Here is a 21,857-nt window from a genome sequence, read left to right on the forward strand (position 1 = left end):
TGTGTTATTTTATAATCTTAGGGAATAATGTAAACCACGAGGTTAAATGGGTCTCGAAATGTCAGAAACATTGAAATAAAAATATTTTTCATAAATACAAGTGACCATTCCTTGAGACATTTACTTTTGTTCAGCATTAGGAAAATCCAGCTTCGTACGGCTTCACATGGAGGTGGCCAATGTCCTTTTTGTGTTGATAAATAAATTACTGAGAGTTATTCCGACAGTTTTACTTTACTCTTTCAACCTCAATCGGAAGTTATACATTTATTTCCGAAGGAAGTTAGAATGACACTCGTTGAACTAGTTTATCCGCATTCTGCACCCTGTTTCATAATTAAAACATTTATCAGTAAAAAGGTGGAGGTACTTTACTGTACGATCACCTGTTAAAGCACAAAGTGAAAAACATTTCAAATACTGTTTCTAACATATATAAAATTGTATATTTTTATCTCGAGGTGATGGTATTGTAGATTGTAGACGAATTTATCCCAATTCTGTTTTCTGGTTCGCGTTTTACGGTTGTGATGTCCAAAAATGGTACTGGTTGCTCTCTTTTCGTCGGATTCCAGAGCAGCAGTGCCGTTTTTTTTTGTGTGGAGACCAATATTGCACACTGTATTATAAATATTAGTGCATTAAAAATTTTAATATCAGTTTGCTGCAATCAACACAATTGTAACACCATATCCTAACACTGTCTTCCCATATTCTTTAAATGCATTTCCCTCAACTCATTGTTTTCCCAATTAGATCTAATTTCTGTTTCTGATCCTTCATGTAATACTCTGCACTTGTCAACAATAAACTTTAATCAAGTGTGTGCCCAGTCCCAAAGTCTGATTTAAGTCTGATTTAAGTTTTCCTTAAAATTTTCAGAGTGTTTAGTAATCCTCCTATTTTGGCGTACTCCGGGAATTTGACTAATTATACAAAATATAGTTTACTAACTATACAATAATCTACATCAAAAGAAATTAGGATCAGAGTCCCAATATAGATCTCCATGGTACTCCACTAATTAGAAAAACCTTTTGAGAGTTCCCTCCCTATTGTTTCCAATAACCAAATCCATGAACTGCCTTGATACCTAATGTTTCTAGTTTAAGAATTAATCTAATGAATTAAATATCAAAAGCTTTCTCCTATTTTAACAGGTCTTTCCTAAATCCTTGCAGACTATCCCAACAATCATATTGTCATACAATAGAACTAACACTTGTTTGTATATTATTGGTTTACACCCATCCTACTAATGGGCGCTACATTGGTTAAATATATTGTGCATTACTGTTTTACAAAATGAACATCTTCTATATGCATAGCAATACTTATGTCTTTTTTAATTCTTGTCCATATGTTTTTTATTCATTAGAATAGATCACTAATGTTGTTAGCTGAGCTTTTGGGTGCATGTACTAATGGAAAAACCACTAGTAAAGTAAGAAAATAAATAATTGCAATAACCTCCATTATTTTAAATATCAACTTCAACCAACACCACGTACGTGCAGACAATAGTAAGAAATGTTTGTCTTACTATTCATATAATCACCCTCAACACTCAATTTATTATAGCAGTCACTAAGGAAAAGAAACGTATGCAAGAAACACAGAAGAGAGCATTCACCTGAATAAAAAGGTTGTTTTTTTTTCTTATTTACAAAGTCTGTAATTGAATGATTCTGTTTACACATGCAATTTTTAATGCACAGGGAAAAACACATCTTTCTTTTCATAATAGTGTCTGAATGCCATAAAATGCTGAAAGCAGTTAGTATATCAACACAACAAATACATTAGCTTTACCTACACCCCTGATTAAATATTTAAATAGTGACCTGGTCCCCACATAAAGCATATTAACATCCATGTTCTGTCTAATTAGGCACAATGCTGCACAAATACGAGAAAAGATAAAGAAAATCCTTGCCACTGTAACTGCAGAAAGCAGTTTGAAGAAGCTATAACTGCTGAGTAATGCAAAAGCACCTACAACCAGTACAGAGTGCTGGGCGACATGCTCAAACTAGTCAAAAGAACAGTGGCGAACAAGTCTGTGTTTATTATGGCAAGGCAGTAAAATCTCCATTGAATTCCTCATCCCCAATTTTCTTTCAGTTCCCTTGAAGTTAACACTTTGTCAAAAGAACATGACGTGATGAAGGAAAGCATGTGCTTTCTCTCTCTGTGCTACTTTAAATAACTTGTAGAACGATGTAACTATGGCCAAACAAGTACTCAAAGGTAGATGGCTAGGTGTCCCAGTGTGATAATGTAATTTTGTTTTGGTTTCCAATAAGTAAATCTGGCTTCCTCAAAGCCAGCCTCGTTGCAATCTGGCGATATCGTTAAAATGTGTAGTACATGTTCTGAGGGCAAATGGAGGATTTAGGGTGTAAGATATACATTTCCAATTTATGAGCATCTATACATGTATATTATTCGTTCAAATGAAAGCTTTTCCAAGCTACTTCCTTTATGTTTGACATACTTTCAGAAAGTTTCTAATGGCCAAGCAATTACATGATTGATTTATACAATTACAGTAGTAGATTTTGAGAGTGTCATTCCTGATCTTCCCCTTTCTTGTGGCTAAGGTGGAAATCTCCCATGTGTCTGAACAGAATTGGCTAGGCATCCCTCCATTTACAATTCCTCTTCTCAACTTCTGCCTTGCAGACCCAACTGCATCTGATACCAAAGATCAAGACTCTGAAGTTGGGAAAAGGAAAAAAAAATGGTTTACAGTATGAGCCAGTTCACATTAACGGTTAAAATGAAGGCTTTTGTGGCACTCAAGCTTGATACCCATTAAAAGTTCGGTATTAATTTGTATTATATCAATCTTTAAAAAAATGATAAGGTTTATATCAAATAACACCCAATGCAATTTAGTTGATCAATTTTCTTTACATCCAAATGTTAATTGCTTAAATGATTTTCAAAAATAAATACAAAACTTCTTACATGCCACGCACAACAAATGGCTTATAAAGTTTCATAGATGTCTTGTGTAGGTGAAACTAATTAAAAGGGAAAATTCACATTTTAGTGCCGAACTTGCCTCGAGGTAGATTTAATGGAGAAAATTCATCTAACAAGGTTCAGAGCCAATTCTGTCCTTGATTCTGATGTAACTGTAAGCATCTTAAGAGCTCAGAAAACCACAAAACAAATACTTCATAGAATAGATCTGCAGAGTTGTGCCATAAATCTGTTAATAGTTCTGATCACAAATTAAATAAGGAAATAAGCTGCCCCACTCTCAAAGCAACATTTCGTGCTGAAGTGACTTCTCTAGACACTCATGTAAAGTTTAGGTCACCGGGGGCAGTAATATATCACCTACTTCTGCAAAGCTTTTAACTTTTAACTGACAAAGGAACAGAGAGCAAATGCAACCTGATCGTGCTTCTAGTTTCTCTGATGGGGCGTCCCACCCAGAAAAGCTCTGTAAAAAGGGCCAATGTTTAAGCATTATCTTTCTATTATTTTTCTCTAAAAGAAAAGGATGTGCATACTAAATCAAAAGTGCAAAGAGTTTGGGAGGCACCAGCAGTCAAATAAAAATATAAATGCAAATAGATGTAAGGCTTCATACAGAATATCTGCAGGATAGCCATAAAGTGGTCGATATTTAATTGTGCGACCAATTCATACAGAGCTAGAGCCTAAATAGTCTAATCAGAATTGAGTGACGAAATGTATTAATTTGCCATTGGATTACTACTCGTCTTCTAGTTTGCCAATGGACGTCTTGAAGAAGGGCACCAAATTGTCTGAGTGACAGATTAAACCTGCTACATGAACTCTTTTTCAGTAAGGCAATTTGTGAATGAGATTACTTGATAAAACATGGCTGTTTGGTCAACCTAACTAATCTGGAGGCAACAAGGCATTATATGGCACCCTTTTCCACCAGAATTTCCTAAATCACATTCTGAAAGAAACAAAAGGGGAATAACACACAGTGTTTTCCAGGTTAGATGAAAACCACTTTAAACAATCATTGGAACAGCATGCAAACTGCTGTGAAAGTCCTGAAAAAGTGAACATTAGTCCTTCATTCAGTTGCTGGCATCTTGCTCTAGTTTAAAAAAAGGTGCAAAATGTGTCATGAGAACTACAGGAGCACATGCTCCATTTTTTTACATAAGCAAAGCAACAATTAGCATCATTTCATTGACTCCTCCTTGTGCTTTTACATTACTGTCTTCAACATTTTATCATACATTTTTAGCATATTTACACAAGTGCATTAAATAAGGTAAGGGAATGTCTAGAGTTGTCACAATATCTTAACTGCTTCAAATACAGAACCACAGTGAATTTTACCAGTCAAGCATCATAAGTACATCAAGTTACAATCATCCAGGTTAAAAAGCATGCTTTTTATTGTACTTTATCAGCTTTTATGTTTTCCTTTTCTTTTCCTACCCCACACACAATTCCATGTTTAAATGCTGTTTTGGTCCAGTAGTCAGAGCTATTGCAGAAGGCACTTTCAACTCTGCAGACCACTCCGTAGACAGAAACAGCATTGCAGGTTTCACCTGACACTGGAAAAGTACAGACAGGACTCTTGGTACAAGACCCCACAATTACGTACAGCTTTACCTTTGAATTTATTACATTCAGACTCTTAAATATATGCTCATTAAAGTAAACTAAACTGCATGATATTCCTCTCCCTGTTTACTTAGTCCATAGAGTTGCTACAGTCTGAGGACTTCTGACTACAATAAAATAAGGTCACATTTTGATTACTGGTAGGGATAAAGAATTTCTTTAAGCCAAAGGCAAAATTCATAAAATGTGTACAACCTAACAAAACATGATTAACATAAAACTGGTAGAATCACATTTAAACACCAATATTCAACAAAACAGACGAACTGCCCATTTTGGCTGACAGATATAGTGGATAAACGTCAACCTATTTACAAAACAAATATGACAGACGGTAACATGATCTACTTGTACAAAAAAAACCTGCTGCAGAACAAGGATCTTAGTCCACAGGCTTATTTGGAAAATAAAAAAGGACCTGTGATTTGGCATTTCAAAGGCATATGACATTCTGGGCTGATCTGCATTTCCCAGCTTCTAACAGTTCTAAAGCTTTACTTACAGTATCATGACAACTCTAGTACTTTAAGCTGTTTTTTTTTTGTTACTGGAGGTTACACATCATTAGCAGTGCACAAAATGGACTGTGAAGGAAATTAAGAACTGGGCTACAAGGGAGACTGTGGTGTGAAAAAGGATTACGTCATCACAGAGTGAGCGGGGCTTTTTGGAACTGATATGGCCAACAGGACAAGGGCAGGGGTCTTCAGCCTCAGCTCCTCCGGGACTTTGAGTGCTGGATAAGCCACTGCAGTGTGATATCTGTGGAGTCAGGAAACATCTGGAGTCAGCATTACACAGGAGCTGTTAGCATTACCACCTGATGACATCTGAGGCATGACTATAAATACGATTTCATAACCGATGCATTATTGCAAGTCTTAGGACAATACTACAATATACTGTACAGATGCCTTATACCATTATCAGGTTAATGAGGCACCTCAATGTTTAAAAACCATTGGACAAATAAAGCAATATAACAAGGATCTCATTTACATTACATTAGCTATATCAAAATAAATTTCAAAGCCATGGTAAACTGATTAGGTTACAACAGTTGTAGCATTCATCTAGATTTTGTGCTGCCTAAACACTCATCTGTTATACAGAACAAATATTTACTAAGCTGATCAAAATAAGAGTTCAGCAGATTCAGGACTAAATCCCTCATTCTCCTATTTTTTTAAACCATTTCCAGTAACATATTCATGTGTTTCACTCTTTTTATATTACTCTCCTCACTGACACTTTCTTCCTTACCTATGTTGTCCTTTTCTTTGCAAGAAATTGAGTAGCAGCAAATCTCTCTGTCCTGAATAGCTGCTAAATTCCTGCAGGAAGAAATCAAAAGTTTTTGGTACAAAAATGCTCTAAACAAGACTCTGTTCTAATACAAGACAGATAAATAATATCAGGTTTAGTGATCATGCAATATTTAACTTTTTGTACTACAGCACTTTTGCAATATTAATATAAACAAAGAATTTTAGTGTCAAAATGCACTTCAATCATGACAACAGACAACAAACTACATAAAAAACTATGCAGTCTATCAAAGGCTATGCTTTGTATACATAATGACCAGGAAAAAGATGTACTATGTACTATGCAGATGTACTATAATTTTGCTGTACTAACAAGTAAATTCATTACGATTACCATCTGTCATCAACAGGTTACCTACTATGAAAATCACAGGCAAACAACTTGCATGGTCACCTTTGTAAGCAATAAAAGCTGTATGTCTGCAATACATGCTTTGCTCTAGATTATGGATTAGATGCCATTTTGTGGATTTTCTACTATTCCTCTTGTACAACATGGAAAAACTTGTACCTATTCATTGCCCGCCGAGGCCTAGAGGTTAAATGTCACCCCCACTCAACCCACAAATGTTCAGTGGTGTTCAGGTCTGGCAAGTAGGCTTTTAACAGCCTATGTGTCACATTCACATCGTCTTGCTTCTCATTTGCCAATGACTGCCAAAAGCCGTTGGCAAATGAGAAGTACGAGGATGTACATTGTCAAGTCAGGATAACCCACAAGGAGGGCAGCAGATAAAGTCCCAGGGCTTGGACCAAGCATTAGCAGGCCATAATACAATCTTTGTTTTTTTACATCTAACGAACTTCTGACTATAAAACAAAAACTCAGAACATACTGCAGGACTGCAGGAGAGCTTAAAAGCTTACCATACCACAGTTCCTAGAATACTTTAAATATTACAGGTTCTACTTACATTTTTTCAATAAGCTGCTTCTCATCCAAAGCACTGGGAAGATCCCTCTTGTTTCCAAGCACTAGAACCTAAGAAATACAAAACCCCAAAACGTGAAAGAATAAAATGGCTGATTTACATTGATCACTCCATAAAACTGGTATTTTTAACACTTCAAAGGCAATAAAAATAATTCTAGGTCTAAGAGTGTAATTCACTGCTTTGTTAACATTTAAAAGAGGAGATCAAAAGTGTTCATAATAGAAGTATTCAAAATCCGCAGGCATACAAAGTCAACCCAATGGATAAATCTATACTTGGCAATGGAGCAAGGGTGTGTGAGGACACAGCTAGAAGACTGGAAGACTGATCCTTGGATCAATAAGCTCCTAGCAACCAAATGAGCCTGATGAGTTGAATCATCTCCTCTTGTTTGTAACTCACACACTCTGCAGACAGCAATAATAATTCAGACGATTCATTATCTGCAGATGAAAATGTATAGTCTTCCGATACCTAAAATAAGACAACCATCCCCATAACCAAATCTGCGTATTAGAATTACTAAGATCAAGAGATGCCACTATATTCTCTGCAGGAACTGATGTAATTTTTCATTACTGTAACCTGTTAGGTTCAACCGATATGTCAAGTCATTTACCCAACTTGGCTTGGGTAAGATCAGGCTCCTAAGTCACAATCAAAATGCTTTGAGAAACAATAAGGCTTCCCAATTTATTTTATATGCTAAACCTTTTGTTCTTGGATATAAATTCAGGAACAGGTGAACATTTTTCCTCTTTCTTGCAAGAGCATGGCTATTAGAACCCGTGTTGTTGCCATTTACAAAAACAGATGAAGTAGCCCATCTTGCCTGTAGACCTGCTGTCTTAAAACCCCAGCTGAACTTCCTCACTTCTTTTCAAGCTGGTCCTACTGCTCCTACTGGTTGCTATGTGACAAGCTTTGTTCAAAACATCTGTGATGTAGTTACCTCTGGGGTGAGCCAATTCAGTAAGCAAATGACATTCATGCTGCCTATTGAAATCATGTGATTAAATTAGCTATATAGGTGCATCTTGTAACTTTTGCTCCAGTTGTTCAGAGACGTACTTGTAATACAATGGTGCAATAAATGCACCTTCCATCTGGAAAGACAGGCTTACTTACAGGGATGCCTTGTAACTGTGGCTTGTCTAGCAGATTGTGAAGCTCATTTCTGGATGCCTCTATTTTTTCACGGTCAGCAGCATCTACCATGTAACTGTGAAAAAACAGTTAGCAGGTGCATGATCTTCAGCAATAAAAAGAAGACAATCTAGAAATTACACATGAAGTCAAACAGTAGTGCCAACCAATTTCTTTCACGCATTAAAAAAAATCATTTTTTTTGATGTTTCTGCATAAATACAAATGCAAAATATAAATGTGCTGAACATGGTGGTCTAGCTTTAATACTTTTAACAAATGTATAACAATTACAGATATATAACTAAAAGATGGTGGCTATAGTAATGTTTATACATGTATAAATTTGAGGTATCACCATTGGCTTTCCTACTCAAGTCACTTAGATACAAGAAAGCGGTAATAGGTTTCTTCCATGCTGAGAACACAACGTTTCAGCCATGGAGCCTGACACACCTGAATAAGGCTCCATGGCCGAAGCGTTGTGTTTTCTTTCTTCTCTTTTCAGCATGGAATAAACCTATTACTTGTTCCTTTGCAGCCAACACACGCTGACACAGCTACCCACCTGAACTACAAGAAAGCGGAGTCCATTAGAACATTTACAGACGCCACAGAGACAAATATGCCAATAAATCCAGACAAGATTGTAACTATAATAAGAGCAAGTCTGCACTCTAGTAGTGGCCTAATGTTTTAAATCAAGTATCGTAATACTCTGTTAAATTTATATTGTGTTTTGCACCTCAAAAAGAACCCAGAAAGGTACCCAACTCATCCACCTGTGAAGCGCAGCTCCAACTGACAGCCCTTATATGCCAGCAGCCACTACACAGCATCTCAATAGGAGAAGCGAGAAAGCGCTTTACCCATTGAATAAAGGAGGAACTGTAGAAAGGCCAGACTGTATACACCCTGAGTGGAATTTAGGGTGGACATTAAGGTCGGCACCACTAGTCTTCCAAAAAGGACCAAGGACCAAACAGAGATATAACTATCTAGACCTAGATACAACGTTGTTTTGGAAGGATAACACCTCTTACAGTAGTGTGTCCCCAGTCATCATTTTTATCCAGAGGGAAGGATGAAATTATTTATTAGATTGATTACATGACCTTGACATTTACATTTGTTACCATTTTTTTCCTATCTGACATTATTACTGCGCTTTTAAAATAACTGTCTTGGAGATACCCGAATTAAGGGTCAGGAAAAGTCATAAGTCAATAGCATACCACAAAGAACAGCCAATTGCATTAAGATAAATATTTATATAGAAATAACAGTTTTAAAGCAGGAAAGGCACCGTTAGGCAATGGCATTTTGTGACGTTTCCTGTCCTGGAATGCCCTTTACCCAGTCTGTTACTTACACAATAGCATTCACTCCTCTACAGTATCGCTCCCACATGCTTCTGAATCTTGGCTGTCCTCCTATATCCCAAATCTATTGAGGGGGAAGAAGCAAATTAAATCACATTTAAAAATGACACCTGTTAATTTTATCACTAAAATCCTAAAATACTTAAAAACAGACTACAATAGCAAGATTGTTATTCCTACTATATGCAATCCCAAGACTGAATACTTGTGAAATAGAAAGGACAATTTGCATGGCTTCACAAAGAGAAAAGTGTGAAAATCACCAAAAGCAGATAGCTTTTACATTTTTACCACTAGATGGCACTTTCTACAAAGAAATCTTCTCAGACATCATTGATCTCTTTGCAGGCTGTGGCAAATGAGATGTGTTTTCATCAAATGTAAAGTGAAACTGAAAACGTAAAATGTCATAACTGATGGATACCACACAAAGAATAGAACATACCATTTACCATAGGGCGAATTAAAGCCAAATTGTATTTTATTACTTTGAATACTTTTAATGCTCAATATCAATTTGTAGTTTCCTGGAGAGGAGACAAACATTCATTACCCTGATGGGCTGACCATGTAACAAGTAATAGGTTTATTCCATGCTGAAAAAAAGAAGAAAGAGAACACAACGTTTCGGCCGTGGAGCCTTCTTCAGGTGTCACCTGAAGAAGGCTCCACGGCCGAAACCTTGTGTTCTCTTTCTTCTTTTTTTCAGCATGGAATAAACCTATTACTTGTTCCTTTGCAGCCTACGCATGCTGATGCAGCTACCCACCTGAACTATGACCATATAACAGACGCTTATGTCATCTGTGAAGGCTACCACAATCACTTTCACCTTCTTATTTGCAGCACATAAAAAAAAAGATACTACAAACAATTTGTAGGATTACACTACAAAAATTGTAATTGCATATACATGTTTTTGTAGATAAATTTGCACATGAAAGTACTTGCTTCCCAAATCTATATACAAACCACTGAATATTGGCAACAGTGTTGTACAGAAAATACATGTGCATGTATACATTTTCTTAAAAATGTTCTGATACATCTCAAAATGCTTATGTACAATGTGACTAAACCAAATGATATTCAACACATTTGTAAAGCACAAAATAAAATAAAAAACTTAAATTTTGATTTAATATTGATTTAAAATATAATCCAGCCATCGGAAGCTGCATATTTGTATACTGTCTATTGTGCCATTCTGAATTTCATAAAACAAATAATAGAAACAGGTGAAAATAAACCTCAATACTACAGGTATGTCAATGTTGTACTGGAGAGCTTGGCAAAACCAGCAAGTAGTCTTGTGCTTCAGTTTCTTGTGTTACATTCTCATGGTGTTTACTGCACTCAAAATTAATGTCACAGAAAGGAGAGCTTGTTAAAAAGCTATTACCTTTATTGTCACGTTGCCTTTGGTGACTTTTCGCATGTTAAACCCCACTGTAGGAATCATGTCTTCGCTGAACTGGCCCGACTACAATAGAAATTAAAGCATTATTTGTGTATGCAAAGGCAGCACGCATTTTAGAAAACAAAATCTAGATCTCGGCAAGATCAAAATACTTGGGAAGTGAAAATTGTCTACCCCCTCAACACCACAATGAGCGTTTTGTTCAGTTGTCAAAAAGTAACCAACAGAAAATCCCATCCTGGAGATGAGTGCTCGTTTCCTTTTCTGCATTCATCATAATCAGACATGGCTATTAATGAGTATATAGTGAAGTACAAAGTGAAATGGAATGGAAAGTGAAGTGAAATGGCTCATATCAAATATATTCTGTCTTTAGTACATCCAGGTTTCAATTGTAATTTTGTTGCCAAATTAGCCATCCACAGCATGTATCATAACTATCAAAGAAAGACACTTGTAAAATTTCAAACCATGATTTAACTAGAGGAAGGACTAGTATCATGCACACATATCTGTACTAGCATGCATACAGGTATAAATGTACACATTTATATAGCAGGTAGACTTCCTCTACCTCACAACAAAGTTTTGGAGGTACAGGGAGTCTGCATGGTCCCTTCCCTGGAAAAACAGCAAAAGTATAGGCATCGCTATTTGATATGTGCACCAGTGCCACAGTCTGAGATGTGACAATGGTACTTGATTTTAGAAGTGGCTTGACAAATCAAATAGCTAATACATGTCCTTGAAGTGAACCCATAACCCTCAGCAAAGGAATAAAGCCTGAAATTCTGAAAGGATCCACATTAAATGAAAAGGGCTGCTGTGTGCAAATGCCCAGGGTAGCCGGATGAAACATTCTAATGGTGGCACAAGGCTGGAAAAAAAAACTGGGACAAAGTTCAAATGACAAATATCCGGTTGGACTCTTTGTTGCGGTTTTAAAAAAGCCTCAGCTCTCACAATGCATTTTGCACATTTTTTACAGTAGTCACATGGTTTTTCCTTTACCCTGGAAAGACAAGAAGAAAAACCTCCTCATGGACACACACGAACTACAGATAACCAAAATCGCATTTGTATGAGCGCTGTTCATCACCACAAAGTACGTACAATTAAATTAAACACAAAGTATGGCCTGTGCCAAAATTTTAATTTTATGGATATGTCTGAACTTTAACTGAACTTGGAAACTTCACTTGAAATGCTTAGACAAGACTGCCTAATTTCCACAGCGGTATTCCAGGTTATTTTTCAACTGTCAATGCTTCCTTCCTGCCTTCTTTAAAGGGCTCAAGTCAAAGTGTACTCCGCAGATCCAAAGGAAATCCTTAACCCTATTTTTTTTAAACTTTCGCTGGAATTTGGAGTCTTAACCCAATTCTTAACACTTGTAAAGACAAAACCGTGCTTGTTCTTCAGTAAAAGACACTCCTTTTTGTATGTGAGACGTTGTTGCCTCAAGCTTACCACCCAAGCACGAGTCCAGCGTCACCTGACTCATACTAAGTGGAAGTGAGTGGGTGTGTCTTGTGACTTGCACCAGTAATCCCCTCAGATTCCTGGACCGCTGCCTGCAGACACAGCAATGCTATGCTATATTCCTATCAGTTAATATGGAATGGGGTACATTACAGAGTAGGTCAATTTCAATAACAAAAAAAGAATATGAATACTTCCATGAAGCTTCATATTACTGAAGAACAACACAGGTGGACAATGGTAAAGGCAATACGTTGACTGCTATTCTCTGAAGGCAAATTATTAACTTCATCTGCTATCGTCCACAGTGCCAAGCATCACCTCAGAATATCACACAATAAGACTACACCTCAAGTCTTTAGACATTGATATTGGCAAAACAGAAAAAACAATATGTCTGGGTGAGACAAATGAGATTTATAGACAGGATATACCAAATAAGTGAAAGGTCCTTAGTTATGGAGAGAAGAATTTCTCTTGCAGACACAGAACAGGTTACTGCACTGGTCTTTCTTATCCCGCAATTCATGAAAAACACAAAAAAGGCTGATTTCACAACATATCCATCCCTTTCTGATCACAATCTCAACACAAGACCTACTATTGTAAAAATCTGTCTTACCAACTTCCCTCATATTGAAGGTGCAAGAGAAACTCCTGATCAGAACCATCGATTAAGCAAAGGAAGGGTTACAATTCAGCACTGGTTTGCTTGAAAGTGGCTTACATGAATAACAATATGCTGTGAACCCAGGAGATGTGGAATTATACCACATCTCAGCCTTGTGGTGCTCTGACCAAAGCTTCTTGTTGTGAATTGGCTTCAGGCCTGTGAATGGAAGTGAGGTTTATCTTCCCTCTTCAAAATGAAACACGATCGGCTGTAGAAGGTTTATTTTTAAAGCTCATTAAAGTAGTCTTTGATTGGCTTGAGAAACTATTGGCCTTCAAATACAACGGAGTAATTAAAACCACAACATTAAAAATATATTCCCGAAAAAGTAGACCACAAGTGTACTACAGATGTTAATAGCTCTCCACTCAGTAAATACAATAAAAGTAAAGCCAAACCCATTACTGCTTTTCCTTTCTTTCCTCAGATTGGTAGACCACAAGTTAAACCGTATGCTGCAAGCTGTTACAAGTGTCTACATTCAGTATTGGCTCAGTTTCTGCTCTAAGAAAATTACAATCCACTTTCAGATCTCATGGGCTGACCTTCAGGTTTTCATGGTGCATACCTTGGGATATGCTATTCCCTGCCTAATGAACTTCACCACGCAGTATTTATGATGTATAGAACAGCCATCATTACTGGAACTGCCACCGGAAGGGCCAACTTACAATAAAAAGCCCTTTGAGCAGAAAAATAAATGCTGTGTACATTGTGTTTTACAGCTGAATTTGATTGTCTTGAAACCTTTTACATTTGATTACACATTATGCATCTTATAATTGGGGGTTCACATCTGTTTACAGAATCTAATTCATAACGATAGCCTGAAAAACAGAAAATCCTTAGAAGATCACCAGGTTCAATGTCACTTGACCTGATATGGATTTCATGCCCACTTTTATGCTGTGCATATCCAGCATTTAACATTGCACAGCTCAAACCATATTATGCATCACAACATTATAATTAAGAGTAATTCAATGTTGTTGCATCCACTTTGGTAGTTAAAAAGTTAAAAAAAGAGATGTAAATGAAATACCCATTTTCCTATGATTACGGACTGAATTAAAAGAAACATTCGACATGGATTCAACACATCCATGAATTAGAAATTACACTTTGGTTCTCGGAGGAAGTTTAGTGTTTGCTAAAGACCTCTTATCTTGCTGCTTCTTAGTGGAAACCTTACATCCTGTGTTGATGTGTAATTTGAAAATGACAAGTGGGTGAATTAATCGAATACCAGCCTACATTGGTAAAGATCTCATATCAGAAAACATAGGCTCCGTGTTTTTTTTATACTAAGGGGTATAAATTCCATATCTTCAAATCCTCAATGCTGCCTAGCAAGCCGATATTATCAAGGAAGGATTTAGACACGATAACCCCTAAAAACCAGTTACTAACCAGTAGCGAAAAAGGCCAGTTACAAATTGGCCTGTTTCAAGACTGGATGACAACATCGCCTGTACCTCTGGCGAACTGAAAACTTGAACAAAGTTGTTGAAGAGGACTGCTCCTGTCATTTCGTGCTGTGATGACACATGGGCACCAAGTCAACCACTAACACTAGCATTTTACTCCGGATGGAAGCATCAGTTGTGTTAGCTAGAGACGTGTAGATGGTTCAAGGTTAATCATTCTTGTACAGTTACTTTTTGTTTTGCTGCGACTTTCCTTCACTCCATTACAATTCCCAGGAGAGAAAGTCAATGACAAGTAGAAATCTGCACATGCACAGTGCTTTCGACATTCCGCATCATAACCAGTTCCAATATCTCAAATCCCGTCCCTTGTCAACAAGACACTGAACTTACGTTACAGAAGGCATGGAATTGTATTATAGCGTAGACTGGAGCTATTAATAATAAGCCGTTCCTTGATAAAACACATCTGATTCCAGTTAGACTACAGGATGGCAAGTGTTCAGGTTTTACTGAAAAGTTCCAAAGTAATTCTTCAATGTTATAAATATGATATGATTCTTTAAACAGTCAGGATCCTGACTTTATTTCCCAACAATATCACAAGAGATTCATGGTATCATTGTAAAATGGCAACTTGAACAGCCCTTTTTCCTGTACTGACCTGAAACAAAGCAAATAGCTGCTTCAGGCATTATCCTTCACATTCCTTGTGTTATTAAAGCATAAATATAAAAAAATTTACTATCAGCAAACATATTTAATTTATGTAATTGTTTCCACAGAGAAGCTGCTCTCAGAAAACAGCCACTCAGCATCATACTTTCAGATTTCAGATACTTTCAGACACTTTTGAAACCTTCCTGGTCTGTGGCGGCTAATTCTCCAAAATTATTATTCATTAATTCAAATATTTTGATATCACAAATATTATCACTATAATCGCTGGATTTTATCACACAAACTGCTGCGACTGACAAATTATTTAGGTTAATTTGCACATTTTACCATTTGTAACTGTAGTAGAGGTAGCACTATTAAGCCTTAACTGCAGCACTAGTATAATTAAAGTGAGATTTTAAGCGATAATCTACAACTTTCGCACTCAAACAAGAAATGTTTTCTTGAGAATCTTCTTAAGCTCCACCAACCCTCCTGAATCTATATTTTCTTACTAGTGTAGTGACGATGTTAACTCCCAAGACACAGGAACACAGAAAATCATCTTTACTCAATGCAGTCTTCCAGGTTTCACTTGGAGCCATTACTATCCAGCAAAAAGAAACAATTCACAACCCGTTGGAGCCACCAAAGCACAATAACTACTGAATACAAGCTTCCTGCAGCTTACATACTGTACACATTTCAGTTACCTACGTTCCTCCTAAAGCTGTATTTCTCAAGATGGGTATGTGGAAAAGATCCATATTTAGTTATCTAACAGATTCTCTGACCTAACCTTCTCTGGCCAAATATTTTGACATCTAGGTATGTTGAGTTCTATTATTTGTCTGGGTCTCATTGTCCTCCTTCATTCTTTCTCTGGTAGATCAAACATTTGAGCTGCATAGTTGAATTTAACCCTTGACCTCCTGCCCCAGCTGACTAGCTATACATTACAGCACAATATCACAAGGCAGGGCTGTCCAGTTACAGTATCGCAGTTCTCATTTATGCCACATAACCACACGAGTGACCAAAGGGAAACATCACCCACAGCACTGTAAAGCCCCTTGCTGATTCAGAATGTCCTAGGTGGAAATGAAAAAGTAGTGAAAGTACCGTACTTGCTTGCACTTCATCTTTATCAATGAAGTACTATGTAATTTAAACAGATGAAACTGTTGTAACAACAATAGCTGCCTCTTCAGTCTGAAGGATGACAAAAAAACTACACAGAAAATCACTCAACTCAAAGTATAGTAGTGAAAAGCAAATTATAAACTAAAAAAATATATATTCCCAAAGCATTAGAAATGTTTCTTCTCTAACAAATAATCATATTTATCTCAGAAATAAAATGTGTACTCCTGATTGTGATTTGTATTAACTGGATTGCCTAAATGCAAAGTAAACACTCAGATGTTACAAAGCCCTCCCTGTACAAACAAAGGACCAATGCTTGCTTGTATTTCAGCAGTGATTAGGTGTCAAACCAACAATAATAGATTGCTGAGTGCGCCTATGGCTTTTAACTGCTGATTAACATTTGATTCAACTTGTTGAACTTGTTGTACAGAATAATATGGCAACTGCTGGGTATAACAAACCAATTGATAAGAGGGTCCAAGTGTGAAGGTGTAAGCAAGAGTGTCTAGACACCACAGACAGGACATCAGTGAAGGCTGACACCATTTATTTCTCATCACTATGTCCTGCTCCCTGTGCATTAAATACTTCTCAATAGATGAACATGCCTCTCTTCTGTGTTCCTATTGTATAAAAATGTTTCATTTAGTTTTCAGTAAATCTAACTACAGTGTAAGATATGCCAGAGTTATAAAGCATACACAATCTTTAAATGTTAACAATATCAGTGTTGTCTGAAAGTTTTTTGCATCAAAATGGCATGCATGTCTTTCACAATCTGATTCACTATTCTGCTATCAGCTGAAAGTTTAAAGATGGTGCATTGCTGAAGAGCTACATCTGAAAGCTTGGTTTAAATGAAAAAAATGTTTTCAGATCATTTTTCAGCAGCTCACCAGGTTTAACATGTTTTAGAAAGAAAGAGTAATAAATCTTCCTCCTACAGTAGGTGTGTGTCTCAAAACAGGTAGACTTTATGCTTCAAAGAAATCAGTGGCTCTGATTAAGGTTGTGGTTCATCTACAGTGACCAATAACATCTTATGTCTTCTCACTTGAACCAACATTTAAGCTCAGATGTCAAATTGAAATCAAGATAAACCATTAGCCTGTGCTGTTTAACCTTTAGCAATTGCAAATGCACTTTTTGAAATGTTAAACCTCCACTAAAGTAAACTTCTAAATCCTTCATATTCAAAGAGATGCCAGGGATGCTCAACCAGTAAAGGTACTGACCCAGATACAAATCAGACATCACCAGTTCAAACCTAGGTCATGTTATTAGCTCACAGAGGCTGGGGTTCCCCAAGAGGTGGTACACAATTAACCAAGCAGGGTCTTGGGATTAATCACACAGGGTGCTCTTGGCAGGCCTGTAAACAGCAATGGCCTGTGACTTGCAGTAGAGTAAGTAAGACATATGCCACACCTCTGATCAGCTCAGACTCTGCTGTCAGTGGCTGTGGAGCTCACAAATTGTTAAATAACAACAAAGCAAGTGTGTCAGAAAAGCATATATACTGTTTTTCATTCTTACTAGAGTATGTAAAGGAGTCAAGGCCAGAAAGTAGAGTATTATTAATAATTGGCCATTCTACATAGAGCAGGTATTGCTATTAGTATTTTTATTACTAAAAAATAATATCCAGAGTGAGATTTTATGACAAGCTCATATTACATACATTGTCCCTCTACTGGAGCTGGCTGGGCTTTTGGGCCCATTTTACCTTGAAGAGGTGATCTTTACCCTTGGGGAAGGATCTTTGGAGTCCAGCAGAGAATAAATTAAAAAGCGACAGTTCAATGTTTTATAGGAACAGTCCGAGAGCTTCACTTAAAACATACAATTTTCTGTCATTTTTCCCCTTGAAATATATACCCATTCATGAATCATATCAATAGTGCCATTACGTATACATTCAGCTACTGAAATTTAAATTATGCCACATTTCTTACGTTTTGGCCTGTTGGAAAGTAAAGTCCTCACTCATAAAAAAAAAGTTCACAAACATTTTAAAATATATATACACCAATATATTCTTTGAATTGAACCTATGAACTATCACAATGGTAATTTATAGCCCTGCTATTAAAAAAACTAAATGATATATGTGGTTTATAACGAAGATTCAGGAGGGATGACAACATCCAAATTCAATCAGTCTCAGCTGTCAGTAATTTTTAATCATTCCTAACGCCATTTCCTCATTTCAAACATTATAAATACTATGTTATCCCCTTCCCTCCCTCACATACATCTTTAGCATCCCACCTCTACCTTTGCAGGTGTCCCTTGGTCACTCCTCACTCTGCATGGGGGTCTCAGCCTCCTCATCCTATGGCCAGGAGGTAAGCCCTCAGGCATGTGGGATAAGCCAAAGTTACTGTCTAAAACACTCCACAAATGCACTTGATTACGGCCTAAAACACTTGGAATGCGCTTGATTCTTGGGTATTATTCCTAGTAAATGTTTACTTTAATGTAACACATAGGTGGTCTAGCTACTGATGTGGCTTTACAAAGATCATTCCCGAAATACATTTTATTCAAATTATTTATGTCAATTATTCAGATTTACAAGCTACTGATATTGTCTTTGGTACACACCAGACTGAATTAGTGTAAAACCAATAGTTAATTACCAATAGTTTTTTTATGATTTATATCAGATATAATGGTCTTATTTGGGATGCTAAAACTGAAATAATCCAGGCATTTATGTTTTTTAACCTATTTGTTAGGTTTAATAAATGTTATTCCCTTGGGACATCCAGATCATGATTCAGCCTTATAATGACTGTGGTTGTCATGGCTACAGTGTAGCCCTCTGCAGACACCCTTGTGTAATTATATAACTGACTAGGTAGTAAGTGAAAAGATCTCGTTTGCCTCGTAAAAAGAAATCCTTCCTTCCGTGTTCTTGTAATATGCATGTCCATGAAAACAATTTCTGCCAAGCTAAAATTCCATCTACTAACATAAAGCATATTTCTTTACAATAATTCAATTGTTTATGTAATAACTAAGGCCAAAAATATGACTAAACTGTGTTTAACTGCGTGACGTTGTTCTTTTGACATCCAGGATTTTTCCTGATTTGTTACACGACCACACGCATATACAAAGGTGCTTAGCTAGTAAGTATTAGAAAGCCTGTAACGGTAGACTCACAACACACGACCGTCTGAATGTGTTTCAAAAACAGTGTCAGATTTCACATAAAAGGTGATGCACAACAGTGACATCGAGTCTAGTGACGTAGGTCAGGGTGAGCCAGTCACACTTGAGGCACACTCACATGACCCAGTCCTGTTGGCCTTCGTATGATAAAATACGAAAGATATTTAATCGAAACATCTACATCAATGGTAAAAGAAAAGCTTTAAATTATTTCAAACCACATCCTTCGATGTGTACTGTATTAATTTCTCCTGATCAGTTTTAGAAGACTGACAAGTTTGCAGTGCTAAGCAGCTAAAGTCCTTTAAATTTCCAACCGCAAATCACCATAAGATGTGTCACAAGATGCAAAACAAACACTTGCTTCAGGCAAAAGATTAGTAGTCACCGACTGCATGGCAATTTTGGGAAAAAAGAAACGCAAACGAAGCAATCTGTTTAGGGCTGTTTACAAGTGTAATGCTGATGTGTAACTATCGCAGCTTATTCCGGTCTTGTCAAGTCACCTGCTCCTATTACCCAATACCCTTGGCCTTAAACAACACCATGGGCAAGACCCATTTCAAAATCTGCAAGTCGATAACGTTTTCATGCTCCGTACGATTAAAGTTACATCCACATTCAATGCAGCTTCTCACATATAATGACATTCTAACTTCGTGGCCAGCTACAGCTGAGGTCATCGTTACCGTTGGCCAAGGTGCACATAAGAGAATGTAATAACCACTTGGCCGGGACTTTGACCAATTCATCCCAAAGGACTCGTATTTCTCAAAACAGGGTCGTTCACCTGCGTGTCGACGCAGCCAGGAGACGATCTGGAGTGAAAAGGTTAGTCTCCCTGTGCACAAACCGGCGAAGCACGAAAAGGAGGCCTAGTAAACGTTAAGTTCCCCATCTCTTAAATGACCGATTCATTCCACTGCAGCATTACACGTGTACAACCGAGGCATCGGTATTCTTGAAATAATCTAAAAACGAGGTAAAGAAAACAAAACCGATTTTTTTTGCCGCACATCCGACAAACGGCCTCGGAGCCTTAGACCTGTTGTGTTTACATTCGCAAACAGCTCAGCTGCCCGGTAAAAAAAAAAAACAAACCTGTCTTTCCTATTTTAAATGTTTGGTTTCTAAAACATTACCATCATAGTCAATGTTCAAGCGTTACTGGCAATAAATAACGAAAACGCTTGCTTGCCGTCCCCTCCCAGTCTAAGGCCGGACAAATGTTATTATTCACCGGTTGACAATAAAATATTAAGAACTCACAGCTATCACGTTGACAAAGGTGGTCTTCCCGGAATACTGGAGCCCCACCAGCGTCAGCTCCATCTCCTCCTTCCAGAAAAGGGATTTGAACCAGTCCAAAAGCCTGTTTATGAGCGCCAGCATCTTGAGGTGCAACGACAACCACACGAAAACTGGGACAGAATGTTGTTTCTGTCTCCAAAGCCCCAGCCAGGAGTGCAAAGAGTCGACAGGAAGTGAGCTCTTGTCATATGACTCTGAAGCGCATGGAGACCTTGCTCGAAAAGGCAGATGGGCAGATTTGGTTTACGGGCACAGCGCTGTGCTCGGCAGCTGAGATGGCGACCTCTAGTGGTGGTTATTTTTGGCCAGGCGAAACTGAAAAAAGAGATTCCAACATTTTATTTGGACAGGGCTGTCTGATATCGAAAGGAATCAATAGTAATAGGTGCCCAGTATGGAAACGCGAGAAATATCCATGTGAACAAAATAAAACTAAACATCTTAGAACATTTTCTTTTCAGCATGGAATAAACATTTACCTATTCTTTGCACCTTAGAACGTGTCTATACATTTATGCGACATATCCCCTCTTATCATCCCGACAAATTGTATCTTGATCTCTAGGATGGGGGCAGGTTCCGTCTAATAGATTTTGTTTTTCCCCCAACCAGGCTACACTTAACATTCTCTGTTAACATGGAACTCCAAATGCAATCCTAGAGGATTAAATCACAAAAACTGGATATAAGAGCAGTAATTCACATAAAGTGTCTGTTTTAGAGTCTGATTGATGCCTTACTGTCAGGGTTTGTTTTTAAGCATATACTTCAGTGCCACTTAACAAACAGACTAGCAACAAAGCACAACAACAAACACTTGGTTGCTGGAGGAAACTCACAGTGAGGCCGTCTGGTTTTATTCGTTGGTGTCTCTGGTGCTACAGGGCAGGATGTTTACTGAATGAGATTAAACGCAATGGTGATATGAGGACATGCAGATACACTAACCTACCTTATTGCAGATTCAGATCTGTATTGCAGATGCAGATTCAGACTTAGCAAAATAAAAAGTAAGCCTATACTGTGAGGCTTTCCAATTCTCATTTGTTTTAAGGCCTCTCGGTACTGTACAGGAATGCTTCATTTGAAGCAGCTCGAAAGGTTAAATGGTCTTAATACATTTACGGAG

The 21,857-nt window shown here is 37.3% G+C and overlaps 1 protein-coding gene across 1 annotated transcript; it reads right to left on the reverse strand.

Moving 5' to 3' along the window:
* Positions 1–1,628: 1,628 nt before the first annotated feature.
* On the reverse strand, positions 1,629–20,914 carry arl8ba (ADP-ribosylation factor-like 8Ba). Its single transcript, XM_006630688.3, has 7 exons — positions 20,687–20,914; positions 10,829–10,909; positions 9,417–9,490; positions 8,027–8,120; positions 6,878–6,945; positions 5,899–5,969; positions 1,629–5,397 (listed from the first exon to the last, which is right to left on the reverse strand). Exons 1-7 carry the CDS (start codon positions 20,807–20,809, stop codon positions 5,348–5,350), a joined length of 561 nt encoding a protein of 186 aa, XP_006630751.1. The 5' UTR covers positions 20,810–20,914; the 3' UTR covers positions 1,629–5,347.
* Between the last annotated feature and the right edge of the window lie 943 nt (positions 20,915–21,857).

Source organism: Lepisosteus oculatus, chromosome 4, assembly GCF_040954835.1.
Source record: "Lepisosteus oculatus isolate fLepOcu1 chromosome 4, fLepOcu1.hap2, whole genome shotgun sequence".
NCBI lineage: Eukaryota > Metazoa > Chordata > Actinopteri > Semionotiformes > Lepisosteidae > Lepisosteus > Lepisosteus oculatus.